Genomic DNA, 21,188 nt, shown 5'->3' on the forward strand with positions numbered 1-21,188 from the left:
TGAGTGCCATCTGTTTCGCTGGTGACAGCGTACCGATCCCAAGGCAAATCGCCTTCATCTTTGACCGATGAGAGTGGTCATACTGCCGACTACTCCCAAGTAAGAAACCGCCAATTCTGCACTCTAATTGCATTTAATTTATCACTGCAGCGAGCCTCCCTTCTGTGTCAGCCTGACCCTATGATGGCGGCTTCAAGAAAGCCTACAACGTAACGAGCACCTTTTATCCTCCTAGATGTCTGGAACAACTTTATAGTCATAGCGTACACATCCTCAAATGTCTAATCTCAACGACGCTGTGCCTCCCAAGGGTATATGTGAAAAGGAAAATTGTAGAAGATCGTGCTCTGTGCACTTCATAGCGAGTCACTCCTCAGTGATGGTCTGACCCTAAAATGGCAGCTTAATCGCATTCTTTTAATGTTACTAGCGCCTTTTAATCTCTTGCATGTCTGTTTTACATATATGACAAGAGGCCTCACCCTCTATACCCAAGCAAGTCTCTGCCACTGGGGCACTTCTGCTACAATCCTCCCTGTATTGCAACAAACCTTGGTCCTAAGCGGAGTTCCGACCCTAAAATGGCGGCTATAACGAAATTTTAGACACAGTGTGTACAGCGAGTGTCCAAGCAGTGCCCAAATCTTTAGAGCCTACTTTCAGCACAGTGTTTCTCAAGGGCCTATGGTACCACTACACACCACATCGTTTACCAGGGGCAACCGGCACTAAATCTATATCGCTCCCACCTCCAATAGTCAGTGTGGTGCACCTATCAAAACTGTAATATCTACACCCGAGCATTGAACATCAATCCTGGACATCACAGCCCCCGAAAAGAACATCAAGCACTGTGCATCACACCCAAACTGCACAGCCTCTATCATTATCAATGATTAACAAGCAACAGTCCCGGACAGCCCTACTTCAAAACAAACCAAATAAATAAATTAGCTACGCTCCTCTCAGTACTGCGACCTCAATATACCCAACCAGCACCTTCATCAAATCCTCAGCTCCTTCAAGGTGGAACCGCTGTACCCTCTTTAGCTGGCTAAGCTCGCCTTTGATCCTTCTACACATGCCCATGCTGTAATTTACTCATCGTTGTGCACCTTACTACTTCTGCAAGACCAGTTTATTGCTACATTACTGCCTTAAGGTGTCTAGTCCCATGTGCAAATCACCAGCTTATACATATAGGTCTCCCCCACATGCTCACCAGTCCCAGGCTTCAGTCTTCAACATTGAACATCAGGCATTTTACTCGAGCCTATACACAATCTGCTCATAATAGCCCAGTACACATCTTACGTTCTACCCCCCCCCCCATGGTGACCACTAAGTAATAAACAAAAAGCTTCCATAAACCAACGGCAGAGGATACTGCACTAAGGGGTACATCACTATGGCGGAAAAGGAATCCAAGGCTGACTACAAAAGATCCAACTCTGAACCATCTCCATCAGACTTGCCTATCAAGGCTAAAGCAGAAATGAATAGCACAATGGAAATGATTCTCAAAAAGTTAGCAGATGTGCATGATCTGGCCAAATCAACTAAACAAAACACGGACACCATGCAGTTAGAACTAAGCGCCATCCGAGCGGACATGAGTACAATCAACTCTAGAATTGTCACGGCAGAGCAAAGAATAAGCGACATCAAAGATGCTGCATCTCTAGGGGATGATTTGGAACAATGCCAGCTGAAATGGGTTAGTAAACTAGGTCTCCCTGGTATAGATGTCTTGTCTTCAGTTAAATGTGCTTCAGAATGTTTAATTACAGGGATGATGAAATCTCAGCATTTTATGTGCATACATGATCTCTATTATACTCCTAGCAAGGTTGTTAAGTGGAGCACCACTACTGGAACGAGCTGTAGCCGCTGCGGGTTGTATGCAGCTAACGACTTGCATATGTTTTTCCAATGTCCTAAACTTAGGAGTTTTTTTCAACAAATTGAAAGTTTTCTTGCAGCCGTTCTTAATTGTGATATCACAGTAAATATCGAGATGGTGGTTCGAGGCATGTGGGCTGCTGAATTCATATCTATAGCATAGATCGCCGCCTAGTGTTGGGTCCGGATGATTGCACATTGTTGTCCTGGAAGAGTCTTCGAAGTATCACGAGATAGGTGGCTCCTCCCCTGGACTACAGTGCGCATGGGCATTGACTCCATCCTCAGATTGTTTTTTTCCGCCATTGGGTTCGGATGTAATTTCGTTATCTCCAGTTCGGAATCAACTTAAACTTTTTCGAGGCCCGAAGGCCTTTTCGAACCGTCGGTATTGTTTGCGTTCGGTGCCCAGTTCTGTTCCGACTCAGTTCCCGAGTCGGACATCCAGGGAGTCGCGTGACTCTTCGGGGATCGAGGCCCAGTCGAAGCAGCAAGACCTTCGACGGCACGACATGGAACGGAGCCCGTTCAAGAAGTGTCCCGTGTGTGGATCGAAGTATCCCCACATCGACGTCCATCCGGTGTGCAACAAGTGCCTGTCGCCGGACCACGATAAAGCCAGCTGTATGACTTGTTCCAGGTTTCGTTCGAAGAAGACGATTCGGCTTCGGCGCGTGGCGCGACTGGAGGCCCAGCAGTCGGCACCGGTGGACATCTTCGACGACGAAGAAGCAGACAAACACGAAGTTCAGATGCAGATTTCACCTCCAGCGGAGGAAATCGAATACGACTATGAAGCGGATGTCGAAGGCCTAGAAGTGGAAGAAGTCGTCGACGAGGTAGGAGACGACAATGAGGCCTATGGGGCCATGGAAGATAGCTCAGAGGAAGAGCTATGCCCTGTTCGAACAATTACAAAGGCTCAGGTCGAGGGATCGCCACACTGCCTTACCCAAGACCTTATACCAGGATCCACGGCCCCGCCTCCAGGCCCGGCCACGGACACTTTGGCGGAGCTGCCATTGTCCAAACCGAAAGTGAAACCATCGGTGTCGACAAAAACGAAAGTGGTTGAGACGCCATCGAAACCGAAGACGTCTGCTCCTCCTCGTCATCCGAGGTGTCGGGCCAACCCAAGCCGAAGAAAGCTATCGACCCGGTGAAGTCGGGCAAAGGCGTCGAGCTGAAGATGGTCAAGGGCGTCGAGCCGAAGTCCAAGAAGGGCGTCGAGCCGGAGTCAAGCAAGGGCGTCGAGCCGAAGTCTAGCAAGGGTGTCGAGCCGAAGACGGGGGCACCGAAACCAGTGATCCAAGCCGCCGACCCGAAAACACCGGCATCGACGTCTACTGCCACGGAAGGAGGGCGTAGCGCCCCTAAGAAGGATGCTCCTACGCCTCGGCCGGAAAAGCCCAAGTCATCGACGCTCGAGTCTTCACATGTTGGTGGACCGAGATCGTCTGTCGGGTCGACGAAACCGTCCGCTTCCTTTACGAAGCAGGTATCGGACTCCCTGAAACGTATCAGGGACAAGGCTTCGGCGGAAGAACCTAAGACACCTTCCACCCCGAAGCAAATAGTCCCAACGCCCAAGTCGTCGATGCCGATCCTCTTCACGTTACCGCCGAAGATGGCACCGAAGGCCTTCGCACCACGATCGGTGCCCGAACTGCACTTGCAGGGATCTGCGGGGTTGAAGCCAACTCACCCGGCTGGGAGCTTGAAGCATCGACCACCCTTGGTAGAGGAGCAGTCGGAGCATTTCATCGATGCCGACACCGGGAAGCTTACACTTTACAAAAGAAAGATCATGGCGACACAGCCTTTGGAGTCATCCACAATTCCTCTAAAGCGCAAGAAGCCTGCTTCAGATTCACCAGTCTTGGTCGAGCCAATGGTTCCTCATACTCCAAGAATTGCCACACCCTCACCCACTTATTCGGATGCGGAGGATGCTGGGGAAGTGGACGAGGAATACAATTTTCCTGCCAACACGGAGCCTGATGAACAACAGGACTCATGGGCGGAGGCAGGAGACCAAGGGGATCAGCAAACAGTCCATGACCCTCAGGTGTACGTCAAAACCTCTCCCACTGAGGATTCTGCGGCATTTAATGCCTTAATTGAGAGGGCGGCTAAGAACCACGACGTTCAGCTGCATGCTGACCCTGTTGAGGTGGACTTCCTCTTTGACACTTTTTCAACAGCTGAAAAGACTGTAAAGACACTCCCAATGCTCAAGGGGGTCCTAAAACATGCTGCGGACATTTTTAAGGAGCCCACGCGATCAAGGGTAGTCAACCCTAGAATTGAAAAAAAAAATACAGACCGGCACCTGGCGATCCTACCTACATCAAGGGCCAGTTGCCATTAGACTCTCTGGTCGTTTCTAATGCCCGCAAAAGGGCGAATTCGCAAACCACTGGTGAAGCTCCTCCCCCGGACAAAGAATCCAAAGTGCTGGAGGCATCAGGAAAGAGAGTAGCAGCTCAGGCGGCCAATATCTGGCGTACCTCTAACACGCAAGCGCTCTTGGCTAGATACGACAGGGCACACTACGACACACTAGAGACCCTGTTGCAACATCTACCAGACCAATATAAAGAGGCAGCGGAGATGCTTATCCAGGAGGGGAAACTCATCTCCAACGCTTCCATTAAGTGTGCACTAGACGTTGCGGACACTGCAGCCAGGGCAATTAACACCAGTGTGATGTTGAGACGTCAGGCATGGCTCAGAATCTCCGGGTTTAAGCCGGAGATACAGACTACCATCCTCAACCAGCCGGTAAACCCTGACAGATTATTTGGTCCTGAGGTGGATACCACCCTGGAAAAAATAAAGAAGGATACCGAGACTGCTAAGTCCATGGGAGCTCTCCAGTCCCAACAGTTTAGAGGGAGCACTTTTCGTCGCTCAGGCAACGGGGGTGTTTCCAGAGACCAGATGTCCCAGCAGACGCAATTCACTAAAGGTGGGGCGCAATCCTCCTACACCAAGCAGGGTAGAGGAGGATACCGGGGCAACAGCACCAAGGGCAGAGGCAGGGGCATTAACAACAACTCCCGTTCCTCCGCCACCACCAAACAGTGACGCCCTGTCACTGCCCCCCGACCATTCCACACCTGTCGGGGGGAGACTCCAGCAGTTCCTGCCAGTCTGGAAATCCATCACCACAGACCGGTGGGTCAGGAAGCTTATCCAATTCGGTTATTGTTTGGAGCTAACATCCACTCCACCCAACATACCACCAAAACACCATCCTATGTCCACAGAGCATTTGCACTTATTGCAGCAGGAGGTTCTTGTCATGCTGCAGAAAGGCGCAATAGAGCTCGTGCCAGTGGAGGAAGAAGGCACATGGGTGTACTCCCTGTACTTCTTGATCCCAAAGAAGGACGGGTCCCTCAGACCTATTCTGGACCTCAGACCCCTAAACCAGTATATTCTCTCCGAACACTTCCACATGCTAACGCTGCAGCAAGTTCTTCCGTTGCTCAATCAGGGAGACTTCCTCGCAACCCTGGATCTCAAGGATGCTTACTTTCACATTCCACTACATCCATCACACAGGAAATACCTCAGATTCACCATTCAAAATCGGCATTATCAATTCAAGGCCCTTCCTTTCGGAGTGACCACAGCCCCCAGAGTGTTCACAAAATGTCTGGCGACAGTGGCTGCGCACCTCAGGAGACAGAACGTCCATGTCTACCCTTATCTGGACGACTGGCTGGTTCAGGCAAAGTCATCCCAGCAGTGCGCCACCGACATGTCCCACACCATTCACATTCTTCACGGTCTGGGCTTCTCACTGAACTATCCGAAGTCGCACCTTCAGCCAGCCCATGTGCGGCAATATCTGGGCGCGACAATAGATACTTTGGCGGCCACGGCTCAGCCAAATTCAGTAAGGATCGACAACATCCAGTCGCTCATCCAAAAGTTCAGACCCCAACACTCACTTCCAGCAAGAGTGTTCATGCAGTTGATAGGCATGATGGCCTCCTGCATCTTCATAGTCCCGCACGTGCGGTTACATATGCGTCCGCTCCAAGAATGCTTGGCGCATCAGTGGACTCAGGCTCAAGGACAGTTGAACGACCTAGTGTTGGTGACCGGTCGGGCATACAACTCTCTGCATTGGTGGAATCCACACAAACTTTGCAAGGGCCGACCGTTCCAGGAGCCTGTGCCACAGATTACCCTGACGACAGACGCATCTCTCCAGGGATGGGGAGCTCATGTACTCCACTACACAGTGCAGGGACTATGGACGACGCAGCAAAAGAAGATGCACATCAACTACCTAGAACTGATGGCGATCTTCATGGCATTGAAGTCCTTCAAAGTACATCTGTGCAACAAGGTCGTGTTGATCCGGACGGACAACATGACGGCCATGTACTACATCCAAAAGCAGGGAGGTACACACTCTCCACAGTTGTCTCATCTGGCTCAGAGCATGTGGAAGTGGGCCAATCAGAGGAACATCTTCCTCATGGCGGAACACCTCCCGGGCAAGGACAATCAGATGGCGGACCTGCTCAGCAGGTACAGCCACCAGATGCACGAGTGGGAGATGCATCCATCAGTACTCCGCCCGTACTTCCAGCAGTGGGGTCATCCAGAGATAGACCTGTTCGCCACAAGGGAAAACGCAAAATGCCAAAGCTTTGCCGCGAGGTTCCCTCACCCACAGTCGCAGGGCAATGCGATATGGATGAACTGGTCAGGCAGATTTGCGTACGCTTTTCCCCCAGCACCTCTCATACCGCTGGTGGCAAGAAAGCTAAAGCAACACTCGATGACACTCATCCTGGTTGCTCCAACGTGGGCACGCCAACCATGGTACACAACGTTTCTAGAACTCTCCGTGGTACCGCATCAAAGGCTGCACCTCACACCCAGGCTTTTGACGCAGAACAATGGCGACATTCAGCATCCAGATCCGCAACAGCTCAACCTGGCGATCTGGCTCCTGAGGTCTTAGAGTTTGGCTACCTTGACTTGCCTCCTGAATGCATGGATATCATCCGGGAGGCAAGAAAGCCCACCACTAGGGCCTGCTATGCAGCAAAATGGAAGCGGTTTGTCGTTTACTGTACGGAACACCACATCACCCCGCTAGATGCATCCATTCCCAACATCATATGTTATTTGTTACATCTTTACAAATGCAATCTAGCGTATGCTTCCATTCGGATACACTTATCCGCCATAGCGGCTTATCTCCAAAACAGGCAGCATCTCTCCGTTTTCAGAGTGCCGGCCATTAAGGCCTTCCTAGAAGGACTAAAGCGGGTCATCCCTCCCAGGACCCCGCCAGCTCCTGTATGGAACCTCAATGTGGTCCTCACCAGGTTGATGGGTCCACCTTTTGAGCCTCTACATTCATGTGAGATTCAGTTCTTAACGTGGAAAGTGTCTTTTCTCATTGCCATTACTTCTCTACGACGTGTTAGTGAGCTACAGGCGCTCACTGTACAAGAGCCATTCATTCAAATTCACTCCAACAGGGTGGTGCTACGCACTAACCCTAAATTTCTTCCTAAAGTGGTTTCGCAGTTCCATGTCAATCAGACCATTGAACTGCCCGCGTTCTTTCAAAACCCAGAGACAGTAGCCGAAAGAATGCTCCACACTCTTGATGTCAAAAGGGCTTTGATGTACTACATCGATAGGACCAAAGAATTTAGGAAGACACAACAACTTTGTTGCCTTTTCAGCCCAGCACAAAGGCAACCCCATTTCCAAAGCAGGTATAGCCAGGTGGATCGTTAAATGTATTCAGATTTGCTATCACAAGGCTAAGCGCACTTTAACGGTCCCCCCCAGAGCCCACTCCACCCGCAAGTTGGGGGCCTCCATGGCTTTCCTGGGTAATATTCCTTTGGAAGATATTTGTAGAGCAGCCGCATGGTCTACACCACACACATTTACTAAACATTACTGTGTAGATGTGCACTCCAAGCAGCAGGCAGCTGTAGGATAGGCTGTTCTTAAAACACTTTTTCAGACTTCTGCAGCTGGCACAGGCGGCCGCCGTTAATGGAGGGACTGCTATGTATTCTATGCTATAGATATGAATTCAGCAGCCCACATGCCTCGAACTGAATATGCTACTTACCAGTATGCATCTGTTCTTGGCATGTAGGGCTGCTGACATTCATATCGCCCGCCCTCCTCCCCGGCACCTGTAGCGGCTGCAGACTTTTTACACTTACTCTTAGCATGGCCATCGCTTCCACTGTTACACTCCATCTTTGCCACAATGGCTAAAAACAATCTGAGGATGGAGTCGATGCCCTTGCGCACTGTAGTCCAGGGGAGGAGCCACCTATCTCGTGATACTTCGAAGACTCTTCCAGGACAACAATGTGCAATCATCCGGACCCAACACTAGGCGGCGATCTATGCTATAGATATGAATGTCAGCAGCCCTACATGCCAAGAACAGATGCATACTGGTAAGTAGCATATTCATTACTAGGAATGGACTTTTCTATCTCTAGATCAAAATCAGTAACTTATTTTTTGTTTATTTGTATGGCAGTGGCTAGAGCTTGCATTACTAGGGAGTGGATCAATCCAGATCCTCCTTCCTTTTTTACTTGGCGTGAAAAATTATTGTTTATGTATAATATTGAGTCTGCCATTTATAAGCTAAAAGGCATCAAAAGTAGAATTTTGGGGGAGAAAATCTGGGCTCCAATCGCTGATTGGATTTAATTAATTCGTGGGACTTTATACGTTTTCTTATGCTTTGTATGCATCCAAGTTTAACTTTTTTGTTAGTTTATTTGTAGTGCTGTATTTTCCTGTAATGAAACTATAAAATTTAAAAAAAAAAGATGCTGCATCTCAAGCCAACAAAAAAATAAAAACCCTTCTAGACAGTACCAGTAACCTCAAAAGACACGCACCCAAGCTGGAAGACCAAAACAGAAGAGGCAATATTTGAATTTTTGGTATCCCAGAGGTCTCAGAAGGCTCCGCTGAGTCATGCGTTGCATTCTTGAAAACCTGGATCCTTCAGATTATGGGCATAAATTTTCACCAGAACCTGTAACTTTACAGAGCACACAGAATACCGACATTTAGCTTGCCTACAAGGAAAACGACTCCCCCTATCATCTGCAAACCTCTAAGATACCAACACACAGAGGTCATCCTCAACTTTTTGCCCGTAAAAATCGCCAGATCACATGGAATGGCCAAAAAATAAAGTACACACAAGATTACTCAAAATCTACCGTAGAAATAAGAAAAGGCTTTCTTCTACGAAGAGACAAACTAAGAGATAAGAACTTCCAATTCTCCTTGGCTGGTCCTGCAAAATGTAATATTATTGAGAATGGAACACTCCACTTCTTCACGGACCCAAATGATTTGTCAAAATACTTGGAGATTCCGACATCTCAAGATGTGGAGCTCTCTAATTCCGCTTCTAATAAACAGAAAACATGATATCCTTTTTGAATGCTAGTTAAGCCTACTACGTATGTGCAAGGTTATAAGTTTATAACTTTTACCACCCCTATGTCAGTATCTTTATCCGTTTACTGCCAATTATGTACAACTTAACTGAATTATCTCTACCCAAAGTAGCTGTTAATCAGTTAAATATTACATTGATACACCTTCAAATCAAGGTTTTTTTTACATTATTTTCAAATAGATACAAAAGGGGATGATGGACGGAGCGTTTGAACAAATCAAACACTCACCCCCAGTCAACTGATCTGGGTTTAATCCATCACCATTCTTTAGTTCACTCAGCCACCCCAGTTCAGACATGGCTATATGCAAATCAGTCTGACCCTGTGCCTCTTGGGAACAGTCCAGCCCGAACTGCTAAGCCATGTCTTCCCTGGACCGGAAACAAGCATCCTGGGACCGGTTTATTTTCAAATAAGCAATTAAGAAACTGCAGAATCCGTGTAGTGTGAGCAAATTTATTATTTCATCAGCAACTCAGAGCACAATAAAATTAAACATCATATTGCCTTAATACCGAAACACGATCAAACTACTTGAATGATTATTCTGCCCCCTCTCTGCTAATGTCGTCAGCTTATGCTAGATACATTAACAACCGCGTGGTACATGAATTAATAGCACGCAGTGATCTAGCGGAATACCCTGTAGAAATAGTTGCAGTTTCATAATTGAGGCGAGGAAGGTCATCAAAGCCAGCAAGAACGACAATGGAAATAAACAAATAACCTATTTGACTACATGCTGCTGAAACAACCACAGTGAGATGGGCAGGGGAAAGACATGAATGGCAAGGGTGAATTCCATTTTGTACAAGATGGTGTTTATACTTAAATGGAGTCCTATTTAACAAGAATCAGAACAAGCTTTGCAATGCATTAGGTCTCACATTTACACGAGTTTAGCTATTGGCATTGTAAATGACAATGCCTTTTATTTGTTTTAAAAACGAAAACAAAAAAAAAAGCATTGTTATTTGCAATGTCAATAGCTCAAACTCACGTAAATGCAAGACCTATTGCATTGCAAATGCTTGTTTAGGTATCTGTCCTCCTAGGGAAGTGGTATTGAGAGAAGTGGAAATGCACAAATCTACTACCTTTGACTTTTGATATTCAAACATAGGGCAGAAGTAATCTAATATGACAGCGCATTTTTTTCAGTTACGTGTACTCCAATGTCTGACCATCACTACTTGTTTCTGGGTGATACGGTTAGTGCCAATTGTAGCTAGAACATTAAACAAGCTGGAAAGGACACTGAAGGCCTGAGAGAAATATATAGAAAAATATGAATTCAAAAAAATTAACCATTGCATGGATCCAAAGAGATGGTGCAAGAGTAATACAGAGATAAACAAGTATAATCACAAAGTGCAAGAGACTGCTCAAATTGTGAGGGAGGATATATACATAAAATAAACACACAGACACCAAGAGACCATGCAAGTGAGAGAAGAAAAGACAGCCAGTGATTGCGTACCGCAAGAGACACCCAAGGAGGCCCACAAAATCTCCCACAGGAGACGGTACATGGGTGAGAACAAGAGACAGACCATGGCAATTACAAATAGCAGAACCTGTAAGAGAGAAACACACTATGAACCACACACCCCAAGAGAATAGACAGGACGAGACAAAAGAGTCATCAAGGCTGAAAGAGAGACATCCACGCAAAATATAGGCCCCACCCCGGAAAGAGACACACAGGAAACAGATGCAGTCTGAAAGAGACATCAACAGGTGTGGGATTTAAACAAGCCACAGGGACGTAGATGCAAACTTTAGAGAGACAGTGCTCAGGTCTCCTCTGACGGGTCCCTCACCGTTCACAAGAAGGTGACCGGTATTTCTTCATTCCTTTGAGTGACAGCTGTCACTTAACCAGCCCAAACAGTGTTCCTGCTTAGTGCATTTACTGACGCGTGACATTTAGGCTGGAAGCTGATCGCCGCAGCAGACACAAAAAAGCTCACTAGGCTATCTCATCGGATGTAATTACTCTACACTTCCATGTTCCGACCTGTGGCAGGGTCTCCCTTTCTGCCAGTTATCGAAAACTCTGCAGATACTCTAACAAAAGCAGGCCAAGGGCTTGGCGTGGTGTCGCTGAGTTTGAGTGCCCTGTCCTTGCCTACATAAATTAAGCCCAGCCTGAGGGAAAGTGAAAGGGCGCCATGCGTGCGCTGTGTTCATGGGGGGACAGGAGATGTGCATGCGTATGGAGTGCACATCTCCTGCCCGCACACATGCCATCTCCTGTCCCCCTTCAGAGGAGACGTCCGCACATGGTTTGTCTCCCTTCGCGCCCCAAACCGACAACAATTGTCTTTCCAAGGCAAAGCAGCGCATGTGCTGCATTCGCTAGGCGAGACCTAAAAAGGCACTTTTTACATATCAAAGTATTTGCTTGAAAAGCAACAGTACTAAATCAGTGTATGCATATGTAATCGAATGTGAAAAGACATTCTGACGTTATTAACGATGCACAAAAGTGTAAACATAAATAATCTCTAACATAATGCTTCTGTGCTGAGGCAGCCTAGTATTAGTGGCATGCATTGCTCCTAGCTTTTAGGCACGATGTTGTTAATAAGTAATTTTTTCTATTACAAATACGCATAATTATTGTGCTGAATATACTTCTCCTATAACGTACTGACGGATTTCTGTTTCACGTTTGTGGTTTGCAGGCTTGTGGCAGTCTGTGCACATTGATGACCTGAGAAAATCAAAGGACATGGTTGCTGATGTGACTGAGCTACAGCATCTTAAGATCAGCCAATTGTTCTGCCCGTATAAGAAGACTAATACATCTGAATGTAAGTATTTGTTACCTTCGGGAAACACATAAAACCACCGTTTCTGAATTCGGGGAACGCTATCCCGCAAAGGTGACAAGGAAGGACCTTGCTCTTTTCTTTGCTTTTTCTGAAATGTCCTCCACACTATGGAAGGGGCTCATTATGCACTTATTTTGGGTTCTGCAATCATTTCGCACCCAGGCTTCCAGCTGTTAAGGCTTTCGTCAGAATTATTGATCACGCTTAATTCCAGTTCTCACCTCAAATATGAAAATGACATAGATCAGATAGCATTGGACCTCGCGGAGACATTTTAGAAATCAACGTTTTTTTTATACAGTGTTACAGTAACCAAAGAATGGCTTGTGATATCCTGGTCGACTTCGTGTCTCTTGCTCAGAGGTCATTTCTCTTATCTTTGTCTCAGGAAGTCTGCATTCTAGTTAGCAAGCTAGAGAGGAGAGTACATTGTCATACTGGTGCTTGCGATACAAGGTGTGGTGTGTCCTCATGAAACGGGGCATTAAATGAGGGCAACCATTAAGCAAGTAGTTTTTCCACTCTACAATACTGTAAGGCTGGCATCATTTCAATACTTGTTTGAGTTCTGGGTACCTCGTGTAGAAACCATTCGAAATGAAATGAAAACGAGTTCAAACACAGGTGCTGATATAGGAGAGTGTGAGCTCTGGAGTTGTGATTAGGTCAATTATTTGCCGGTTTTCGTTTTAAAAACGCACTTGGAAAGACTAAGGCTGCCTTGTATGTAAATACATATTAAAAAGATCAAAATGAGATGGAAAGAAACCTACTACCTCCCGATCGCCCTGTCGGTTCTTGATCTACAAAATTGCGTTAATTTCTCTCAGTGCATTTTGCTGACAATAACTTACGTGTTTTCCAGTTTGAAGGTTTTGCACATTGTTTACTTCCGATGAAAATGCCCACTTGTGCTGCATACACAGAAGGAATGCTAGCTTTCTGTGGGGATGAGTTTACTTTCCGTCCCTAGTAATTAATTTGGAATGTTCTATCGGATATTTCTTCCAGCAGGTGCCAATATCTGGTTTTCCGAAATTGCAGTGAAATATCCAGAATGCTCAAATAAAGGAGTAATCTATTTTCCGAGTGCTTTCTAGTACTGCAGTGTGTATGCATGTGATCCCTGATGCGAAACTCCTATGATTACTCAGTCTTTCATGAATTGTTGTACTTGAGTTTCCTTCTTTTATTTTCTGTTTTGCCTCTTTACTTAATAACTGTTTTGCTCCGTACTTGTTTTCTTTCACGTTTATCTCCGCTATGTTCTCATATCTTGTCCAAGAAACCTGGTTTACTAAACAGAAGGAATGCAATTGTGTAATGAATGAGCTCTCTTTTCTGCCTTCACCACTACTGATGATTTCTAGTGCTTACTTAAGCCATCAGTTGAGATTGTTTTGTGTCAGCCATTATTGCAGATTCAGAGATAGAGACCAGCAAAGGGGTTGAGAAAGATATTCTGATGGAATATGATGACGATGCTGAAGTTGCGATGGAAAGTGAGAATGAGGAAGAGGCTAAAGCACAAAAGGAAACAAAGAGAACTGGGATGGAAGACCCTGCTCGAATGGAGATAGAGCTTTCGAGTCAAATGGAGGAAGGAGCAGAAATGAAAGATAATGCAGATGAAGAGGCAGCTGTAGACATGGAGGCCAGTGAAAGCCCTCAGCAGGAGATGCAAGCATCTGAAACTGCAGCACCTGAAATTGAAAAAGATGTAAGTCCAGACCCCATTAAATATTTGTGTGATGTATAAGTTGTCATTTATTTTAGTGAAGGGGTTGGGCTTGTCTAAAAGTTTTTGTTGTGAGCCCTTTTTCTGAGGACAGCAATAAGGTGGCAATAAGGGACAGGAAAAGTGCGAAGCAGCAATATGTGTGCTATTCTAGAAAGATACAGTCTTTCATCTTTCCAATACATGAAAACGATCCTTATTTTGATGAGCAATGGTCTTATAAAATACCCTGTGTAATATCCTTGTTTTCAGCTAAGTTTAACAATCAAAAACTTCGCTGCAAGTCTCTTAAATACTTAATGCATTGGCTGCTGTCATTTATTTCTTGCAGAGCTTTTAGGTCGAGCCAAGCTCAGTGCGCATGCGCTGCTCTGCAAGGCTTCTTGTCTCTACTCTGTGTGGGTCTGACTCCTCCCACATATTGGATTGGCTTCTACGTGTGCCTTTTTAGAATCAAAGCCTACAAATGGCTAAAGGTGGGTGCATGTCCCCCCACCTCTTCTGAAAGGTTCACTTCCACAGCGTTTTGCCGTGGGAGTGAGCAGCGGCGCACAGGGCGGCAGCTGCAGTGCCTCTTTGTCGCCGTGTGCCTGCCCCCACCACTCCCCCTTGTCTCCCTGTGCCCTCCCCGCCACTCCTCTTTGTGGGTCTGTGCAGTTTACAGACACATTTTGTTTTATTGTTTCAACGTTTCCTCTTTTATTATTTTTAATTTCTCTTGATTCTTACCACGAGCAATGCGGAAAGAACAATTTTTTTTACAGTATGTTATCCATTTTCATTCTTTTTGACATGCGTCAGTGAGCGGGTTGTTCAGGGAATATTAAAACAAATGTGTTTTCCTGTGCTCTGGGAACGCACTGCTTTGTTTCCTTCTTTTGGTGTTAATGCGGCTCTTGCCCTCTATTCATTGGTGGGTAACCTCTTCCGTCCCCGAGGGGGGGAGAGGGTTGGGGGGGGGGGGGGGTTCTGTCCCCTCCCCCTGAGGCCCAAAGACTCATGATAGATGCAGTTTGCTATTGAAACAAAACAGCGTTTGCACTCTACTGGGAAAACTATGCCACTCCTGTTTCGGAGAGCGACCCTCTTCCACACACTCTAAAAAACCTTCCCAATTTCTTTCTTGGAATAACCTTCTCTGTAGGTGTTACATGCTGGCGGCTGCATGTTTCATTTGTGTTTAATTTAATGTCGCCCCTGATCTCAACCAGAAACGAGACTAGTGCCAGCAGCAATTGCTTTCTCCTAGGTCGTAAGTTTAAAAAAATCTTGCCATGAGAACTAACTGGCATGTGTTATGGCAGCACAAAAGAGTTGTCACGTGCCACAACCTTTTGCTCAAGTGACATCATTGACTTGATAAAAGCAAATACAAACAAATATAATAGTAAACACAATTTATGACAGTTGCAGGGTGGCGCTCTTGCGTGTCCATATCCTCTCTGCCTACTGATTTCTGGTCCTTGTAGTCTAGTGGTGGACTGTAATAGGTTAGATTCCAATACCATTCCGTGGTGAAGCAGCAATGGAATATATAACATTTAGGACAGTTTCTACTGCACATGGCAGAGTCCTAATACTAAAATTTCACAATAGACAGTCTCATAACAACACTGCCAATCTCACTCACTAAAATATGCTATGTACACACTGTTCTTTTCTTAGGCTAAATATCTATCTGTTACTCCACCACTCTCCCATCCCATATACCTACTTTCATACACTGGCCTTGTTGTTGTTGTTGGTGCTGGGGCCTGGCCAGTTGCAATAGAAAAAAAATGTGGCCTCAAAGTTAAAACGATGGGGCCCAGGCAGGATTCAGTGAAAGGATCCAGGGAATTAAAGCATTTGAGAATTTCACAGTGAGTGGAGGGGGGAGACAACACCACTGGCTCACAGAGAGTGCGGCCTCCACGGGGGTTAACTTACTTTCCCCATCTCTGTATTTTAAAAGGATCATTATAATTGTGTGTTACATTAAAGCTACCCATCTTTACATGCATACTACGTTCATACGCAGGCTCAGTGGCACAGATCTTTCAGGCAAACAGCTGCGCCCCAAGTGCTGCTTCCTGTTTTTATGATCTGCATTTCCTTTATAGTATAAGCATTATTTGTGCTCGAGTCTTCATGGGTCCGAAGTGGGAGAATGCTATTTGCATGTGTTGGTTATAAGAAATACATTGGTCATTATTTAGTGATTCTTGCTATGTTTCCCTCTGTTAAATTAATCAGGTCTTGGATACCACCACCCTCATCAGGAGCTGTGTGCAGAGTGCAGTTGGTATGCTCCGGGACGAGAACGAGGCTCCAACTCGCAGCACGCGGAGGATTGAAATCCTTCTACGTCTTCTGTCCAACGAGGACGAATTAAGAGGTATTTCGGAGCAGGGGTGCAATGTATCCCATGTAGCGTCAAAACTGTGTCCTGTACTCTTCGGATGTATCTTTTATTTGCATTCTCTCTAGTTGGGTGACATGAAAGGGGGTTTGTGGTATTTCTGTCCTGTAACAATATCCACTGCAGCTCCCTGCCTCATCACTTATCATGACTAGATTCCCTAACCAGACTTAGCAAAGAAGGGGCGGGGCCTCATGCCTAGAAATACGTAAGAGGCACTTTTGCTCTCCACACCTCATACTGAAGCCGATGTGAATGTCCTGGGGAGTTTTCACTCCTCTTGTGCCTGGGTGGTGAAAGCCTCGAAAGACGGGCTGGAAATGAACATTTTGCAGTGGTTTCCTGCTCATTTTTTTTCTTGCTACTGTGCGATGTCGGCTCCTCACAAGGTAACTGTGTGAAGGTAGCAGGTATCCAGTGGCACGTGAGTTGGCAACTCTCCCATAACTATTCTACAGGACCGTGCCATGTTTAGTAGTCAGTAGTGGCATCGTGTGAGTTAAGCACTTGTTGACTATTGGATGTACCTCTTAAAGGGGCCGTCCAGCTTCAACGAACACATCTTTTTACCACGTCCAGCGTCCCTAACAGTCTCCAACAAATAGGCACCCCAGAATATTGATTTATTTAAATGATTTCTGTTGGGTTTATTGTGACATCATTTACCGTATGGCCCCTTTTGCAGGGAAGCTAATAGCCTGTTAACTTGGATTGGATGGCTGAAGCCGGGTTGCCCCTGAATGATGTAAATGCAAGACCTTCTCTGTTACCAGTGTTCTCGAAGCACCAGAAGATGGTGTATTAAAAGGAGCGAGCGGGAAATGGTACAAAACAGACACGTGTGGAGGGTGAAGGGGAAATGCAAAAACGTTAAAGATGGCAAACCTTATCCTGTTGATTGGGTAGTGTTTTTATTTACACGCTCACTGAAACAGTTTTTGATATTCTGCCCGTCCAATACCCTCATTATTTGTACGTTCCAATCTTTGATGTTTAGCCTTTATCTGAAATCTTCTATGTGTATTGTGCATTTCATGCATATCAGCAACTATTTCTACTTTAGTATGCACTTGTTTGCTCCGCCCTATAGAAACGGCCTATACATAATGTGCGATTATCTTTTGGAAACAGTTAATTGGAAGCTTGACATGCTACTCCAAATGACACTCATTCTTAAAGTCACCATGTTACCCAACATAACCCAATAGATGCAAAGCTAGAACTTGAACAAAAACCAGAAGTTTCTAAATGACCCGACATTGTATTTAAACGTACATGCAAATTTCATGTCCCTTTTAAAAAAATATTTTCACATTAACTACAGTCCTATACAAAAACTGATCAATTCAATTTGCCTCGCAGATGCTGATTTTTGGGAAATGCTTTAAGGATCTGCATTTAGTCCTTTGTATTTGTAACATCTACATTCAACTTTTGCCAACTATAATTCTCTCCTAAGAACAGTCTTTTTATAATTAATTATGTGAATAACACAGAAGTCATGCTCAGATAGCTGAGTCCAGAAGCTATCACCATGATGTATTTGCATACTGCATACTTAAGCTACAACATTGGATGACTTGGAATTATTTTAAACTTAAAACTTTCCAAGACAGATGTGCACATTTTTGCCTTAGTGTCTATACTTTGTAGTCAACTACTGCCTCCCAGTTATGGGTTCTTTGTCTCTAGGTTTGTCAGAAAGAATTAAAAAACCTTCCATAATTAAGATTTGTGTTTCCCTTTCAAATTACGTCTGCAGTTCAGGCAAACGAGTACCATTTGAGGTTTCTCGGATGAATCTTAAAAGAGCTTAACCCTTTTTGCTGCACACTAGCTACTCTTTTTTTCTGGGCATTTTGTAGCTTGGCTACACCAGTGGCGTCTTTTAAGGCTGCTGCATCATGATTAACCTTGTTTTGCATCCTTAACTGGCGTCTTGTGCACTGTGCATTAACTCCCAGTTACTGCTTAGGTGACTTTCAAGACATTTCCTCTGTTTATACCCTTACGGACGGACCATGTCTAGTTATCCCCTCCTGACTTCCACCCACTAATTAAAAGGCATTAGCAGGAATATCACCAATGTAAAGCTAGTATTTCTGTCTCTGCCCTACCAGTTGGACGCCTAAATCATGCCATGTAAGATTTATGTGGTAATATTTGCTGTCTGATTTTTGTGTAGTCTGTGTGGGTAGAAATGATGGCAGAACAGTGGAAGTGAGGCCCACCAGCTCAGGCCTGTCTGTAGCTTTCACTCTCCTCTCCCTGGGGCTAAGGAAACCCTCAAGATGGCTCCAATTGTGGCAAGGACACTGGTGAATCCCCAGAATTCTGTCTTCCCTTGGGAGATTCCAACAATTTTCATTACCCTTTCGCTACATGAGAACTATGGTAATCACTAATCCCAGATGATATCCTTTTGTCAGAGGGTTCTTGTACACCCCATGTATGGTAATCCTAAACGTTACCATGACACCTTTGTTACTGGGTCTTCGCCAGAGGGTTTTGCCTAAGTACAAATCCCTAATTGAGTAACCTCAGGGCAACGAAGTGAATTACAACCAGCAGTATAATCATGCTTGCACTGCCATTTTGACGCATGGCACTCTATCGCTACAGCTTGATCATTACTGAAATGTAATTTAATGTAAGACAGAGATTTAGTGCATGATTAGCATAGCAGAATGGATAAAAACCAGCTGTCTCAAACTCAACCCCTACAAGACGGATGTGCTGATCTTCATGAACAGGAACTCCCCTGGTGATCATCAGAGCTTTGTCCTATACCAACACCCACTCAACACGCAAGAAACCTAGGAATCGTCTTAGATGACAAATTCAACATATCAGCACCAGTAAATGCAGTCAGCTCCTCCTGCTTTCATATACTACTCAGCCTCAGAAAAATCGTCAGATATCCAGTAATACCTGGCGTACAGTACCTCAAGCCCTTGTCACAAGCAGAATAGACCAAGGCAACGCTGTCTATGCCAGAATCTCTAACCACCTCCCCCACTGACTTTATACCATCTAGAACGCGGCAGCAAGACTCATCTTAGGCCTCACACGTCACACCCACATCACACCGCTCCTCAGTGAGCCCAACTGGCTTCCGCTAAACAAACGCTGTCATTTCTGACTCCTCATACAGGCATACAGGACACTGCACAACATCGGGCCAGCATACCTCAACAGCCACCTTCACGTCCACAACACACTAGACACCTGCGTTCAGACTCACTCTTTCTTGCACAGACACACCCCACCCACCACCACCCCCAGACCCTCAACAAAAGCAGGATAGGAGACCTAGCCTTCTCCCACATCACACACAAAATATGGAATGGCCCATCAGTGCTTCCTCCTCGCTTCTTGAATTCTGCAAGAGATTGAAGACCTGGCTCTTCAACTAACTACAGTAGTCGCACAGACCCCCTGAATCCGCAAAAGCAGGATGGGCTGCCTAGCCTTTTCTCACATTGTCCCCAAAATGAGGAACTGCATATCAGCCTCCTACTCGCATCTTGACTTCCCAAAGAGGCTGAAGACCACGTTCTTCAAATAACTATAAGACTAATGCACCTATACACATGCTCCAGTTCCCAGATACACTTTGGGGTGATAAGCAGCGCTTTACATAGCCAGCTTACATAACATAACACTAGTAGCAGTTGTTTCAGGGGGAGGGCATAGTGGTTGCAAAAGTATGGCATGGGCTCATGCAGTGCCTCTGTCCAAGTCTATATGAGGGCTTTTATGACCTCTTTAATGCCTCTGTGGTCTGGGTCCCTCTCTATTGACAAAGACATTTTACTAAAACAACCTTTCTTGTGCATCCCCTCTTCACATCAGCTGCTTCAGATGGCCCCAGGCATCAAGTAACAACACTCTGGAAGTAAAGGGAGTTTGAGGTCCTCAAGAAGTACACGTTGTCTTAATTGTTACTGTGTTACTTTGGAACATGCTGTCCCTGGTCATAGGAGAAATCTCAGATCAGCTGCATTTTAGAAAGACATTCTTTGAGCCTTCTCAACACAGTTTTGTTCTTTCAATCTGTAACAGATTTGCCTGCCACAAAATGCTTTCTGTGCTGAAAGTTGTGTTTTAAGAAACCAATAACCAGTACAGCCTCACAGAAGAGAACATAATAAAATGACGGGTAAGGTTTATGTGTATTGGTAATTGCTAAAAGGCCTAGTATGAATTCACAACCTTTACAATGACCTTGAAGTTAGGATGCATACTGTTGACTGGATCAGATCTCATACCTTCAAGTAAATGGGCCTTCTTGATAATCAAATCTTCACAATTATTCTTAATCTACAGTATAATTCCCACAGGTCCCAAGAATAATCAACCTGTAAAAAGTATTCCAAAGTTGATAAACATTAACATTCCCATCATCCATGCATAATGTACAATTGTGCTTACAGGTGAGTACGTTTTCCCTGTCGCTGCTGCCTTAGAGTTACTAGAGTGGTGCCTGCAGCTATCAGTATGGATGTGGCATTGCTGAGCATTTGCTTTTTTATTTTCTAGCTGACTTCCTCGAGTTGATGAAGAATCGTCTCTATGACCTGCTAAACAAACAAGAAGAAACTGCTCTGAATGCTAGTGAGTGGGTTGTAAATGAGGCCTCCAACCCAGATGCGCTGCATGAAGCTGGCACTTTCAGGTACTTCTTTGGAATGTGCACATTTGGCACATGGTCCAGTCGTGTGGCTCAAGAGTGCATACTTCATTGTCAAAATCATGTTTTCTACATAGTACCTCGTTCCTTTGATTCATGAAGTCTTGACTAGGGC

At 45.5% G+C, this 21,188-nt stretch overlaps 1 protein-coding gene across 2 annotated transcripts in view; it reads left to right on the forward strand.

Moving 5' to 3' along the window:
- RNF213 (ring finger protein 213) overlaps positions 1-21,188 on the forward strand; it is a 2,973,532-nt gene that overhangs the window by 1,933,675 nt on the left and 1,018,669 nt on the right. For both annotated transcript variants that reach the window (XM_078654076.1, XM_078654077.1), the window contains exons 31-34: positions 12,092-12,220; positions 13,651-13,961; positions 16,215-16,356; positions 20,923-21,058. In XM_078654076.1, coding sequence (XP_078510202.1) covers positions 12,092-12,220; positions 13,651-13,961; positions 16,215-16,356; positions 20,923-21,058 — 718 coding nt within the window. The remainder of the gene's footprint in view (positions 1-12,091; positions 12,221-13,650; positions 13,962-16,214; positions 16,357-20,922; positions 21,059-21,188) is intronic.

This window comes from Lissotriton helveticus, chromosome 7 (assembly GCF_964261635.1).
Source record: "Lissotriton helveticus chromosome 7, aLisHel1.1, whole genome shotgun sequence".
NCBI lineage: Eukaryota > Metazoa > Chordata > Amphibia > Caudata > Salamandridae > Lissotriton > Lissotriton helveticus.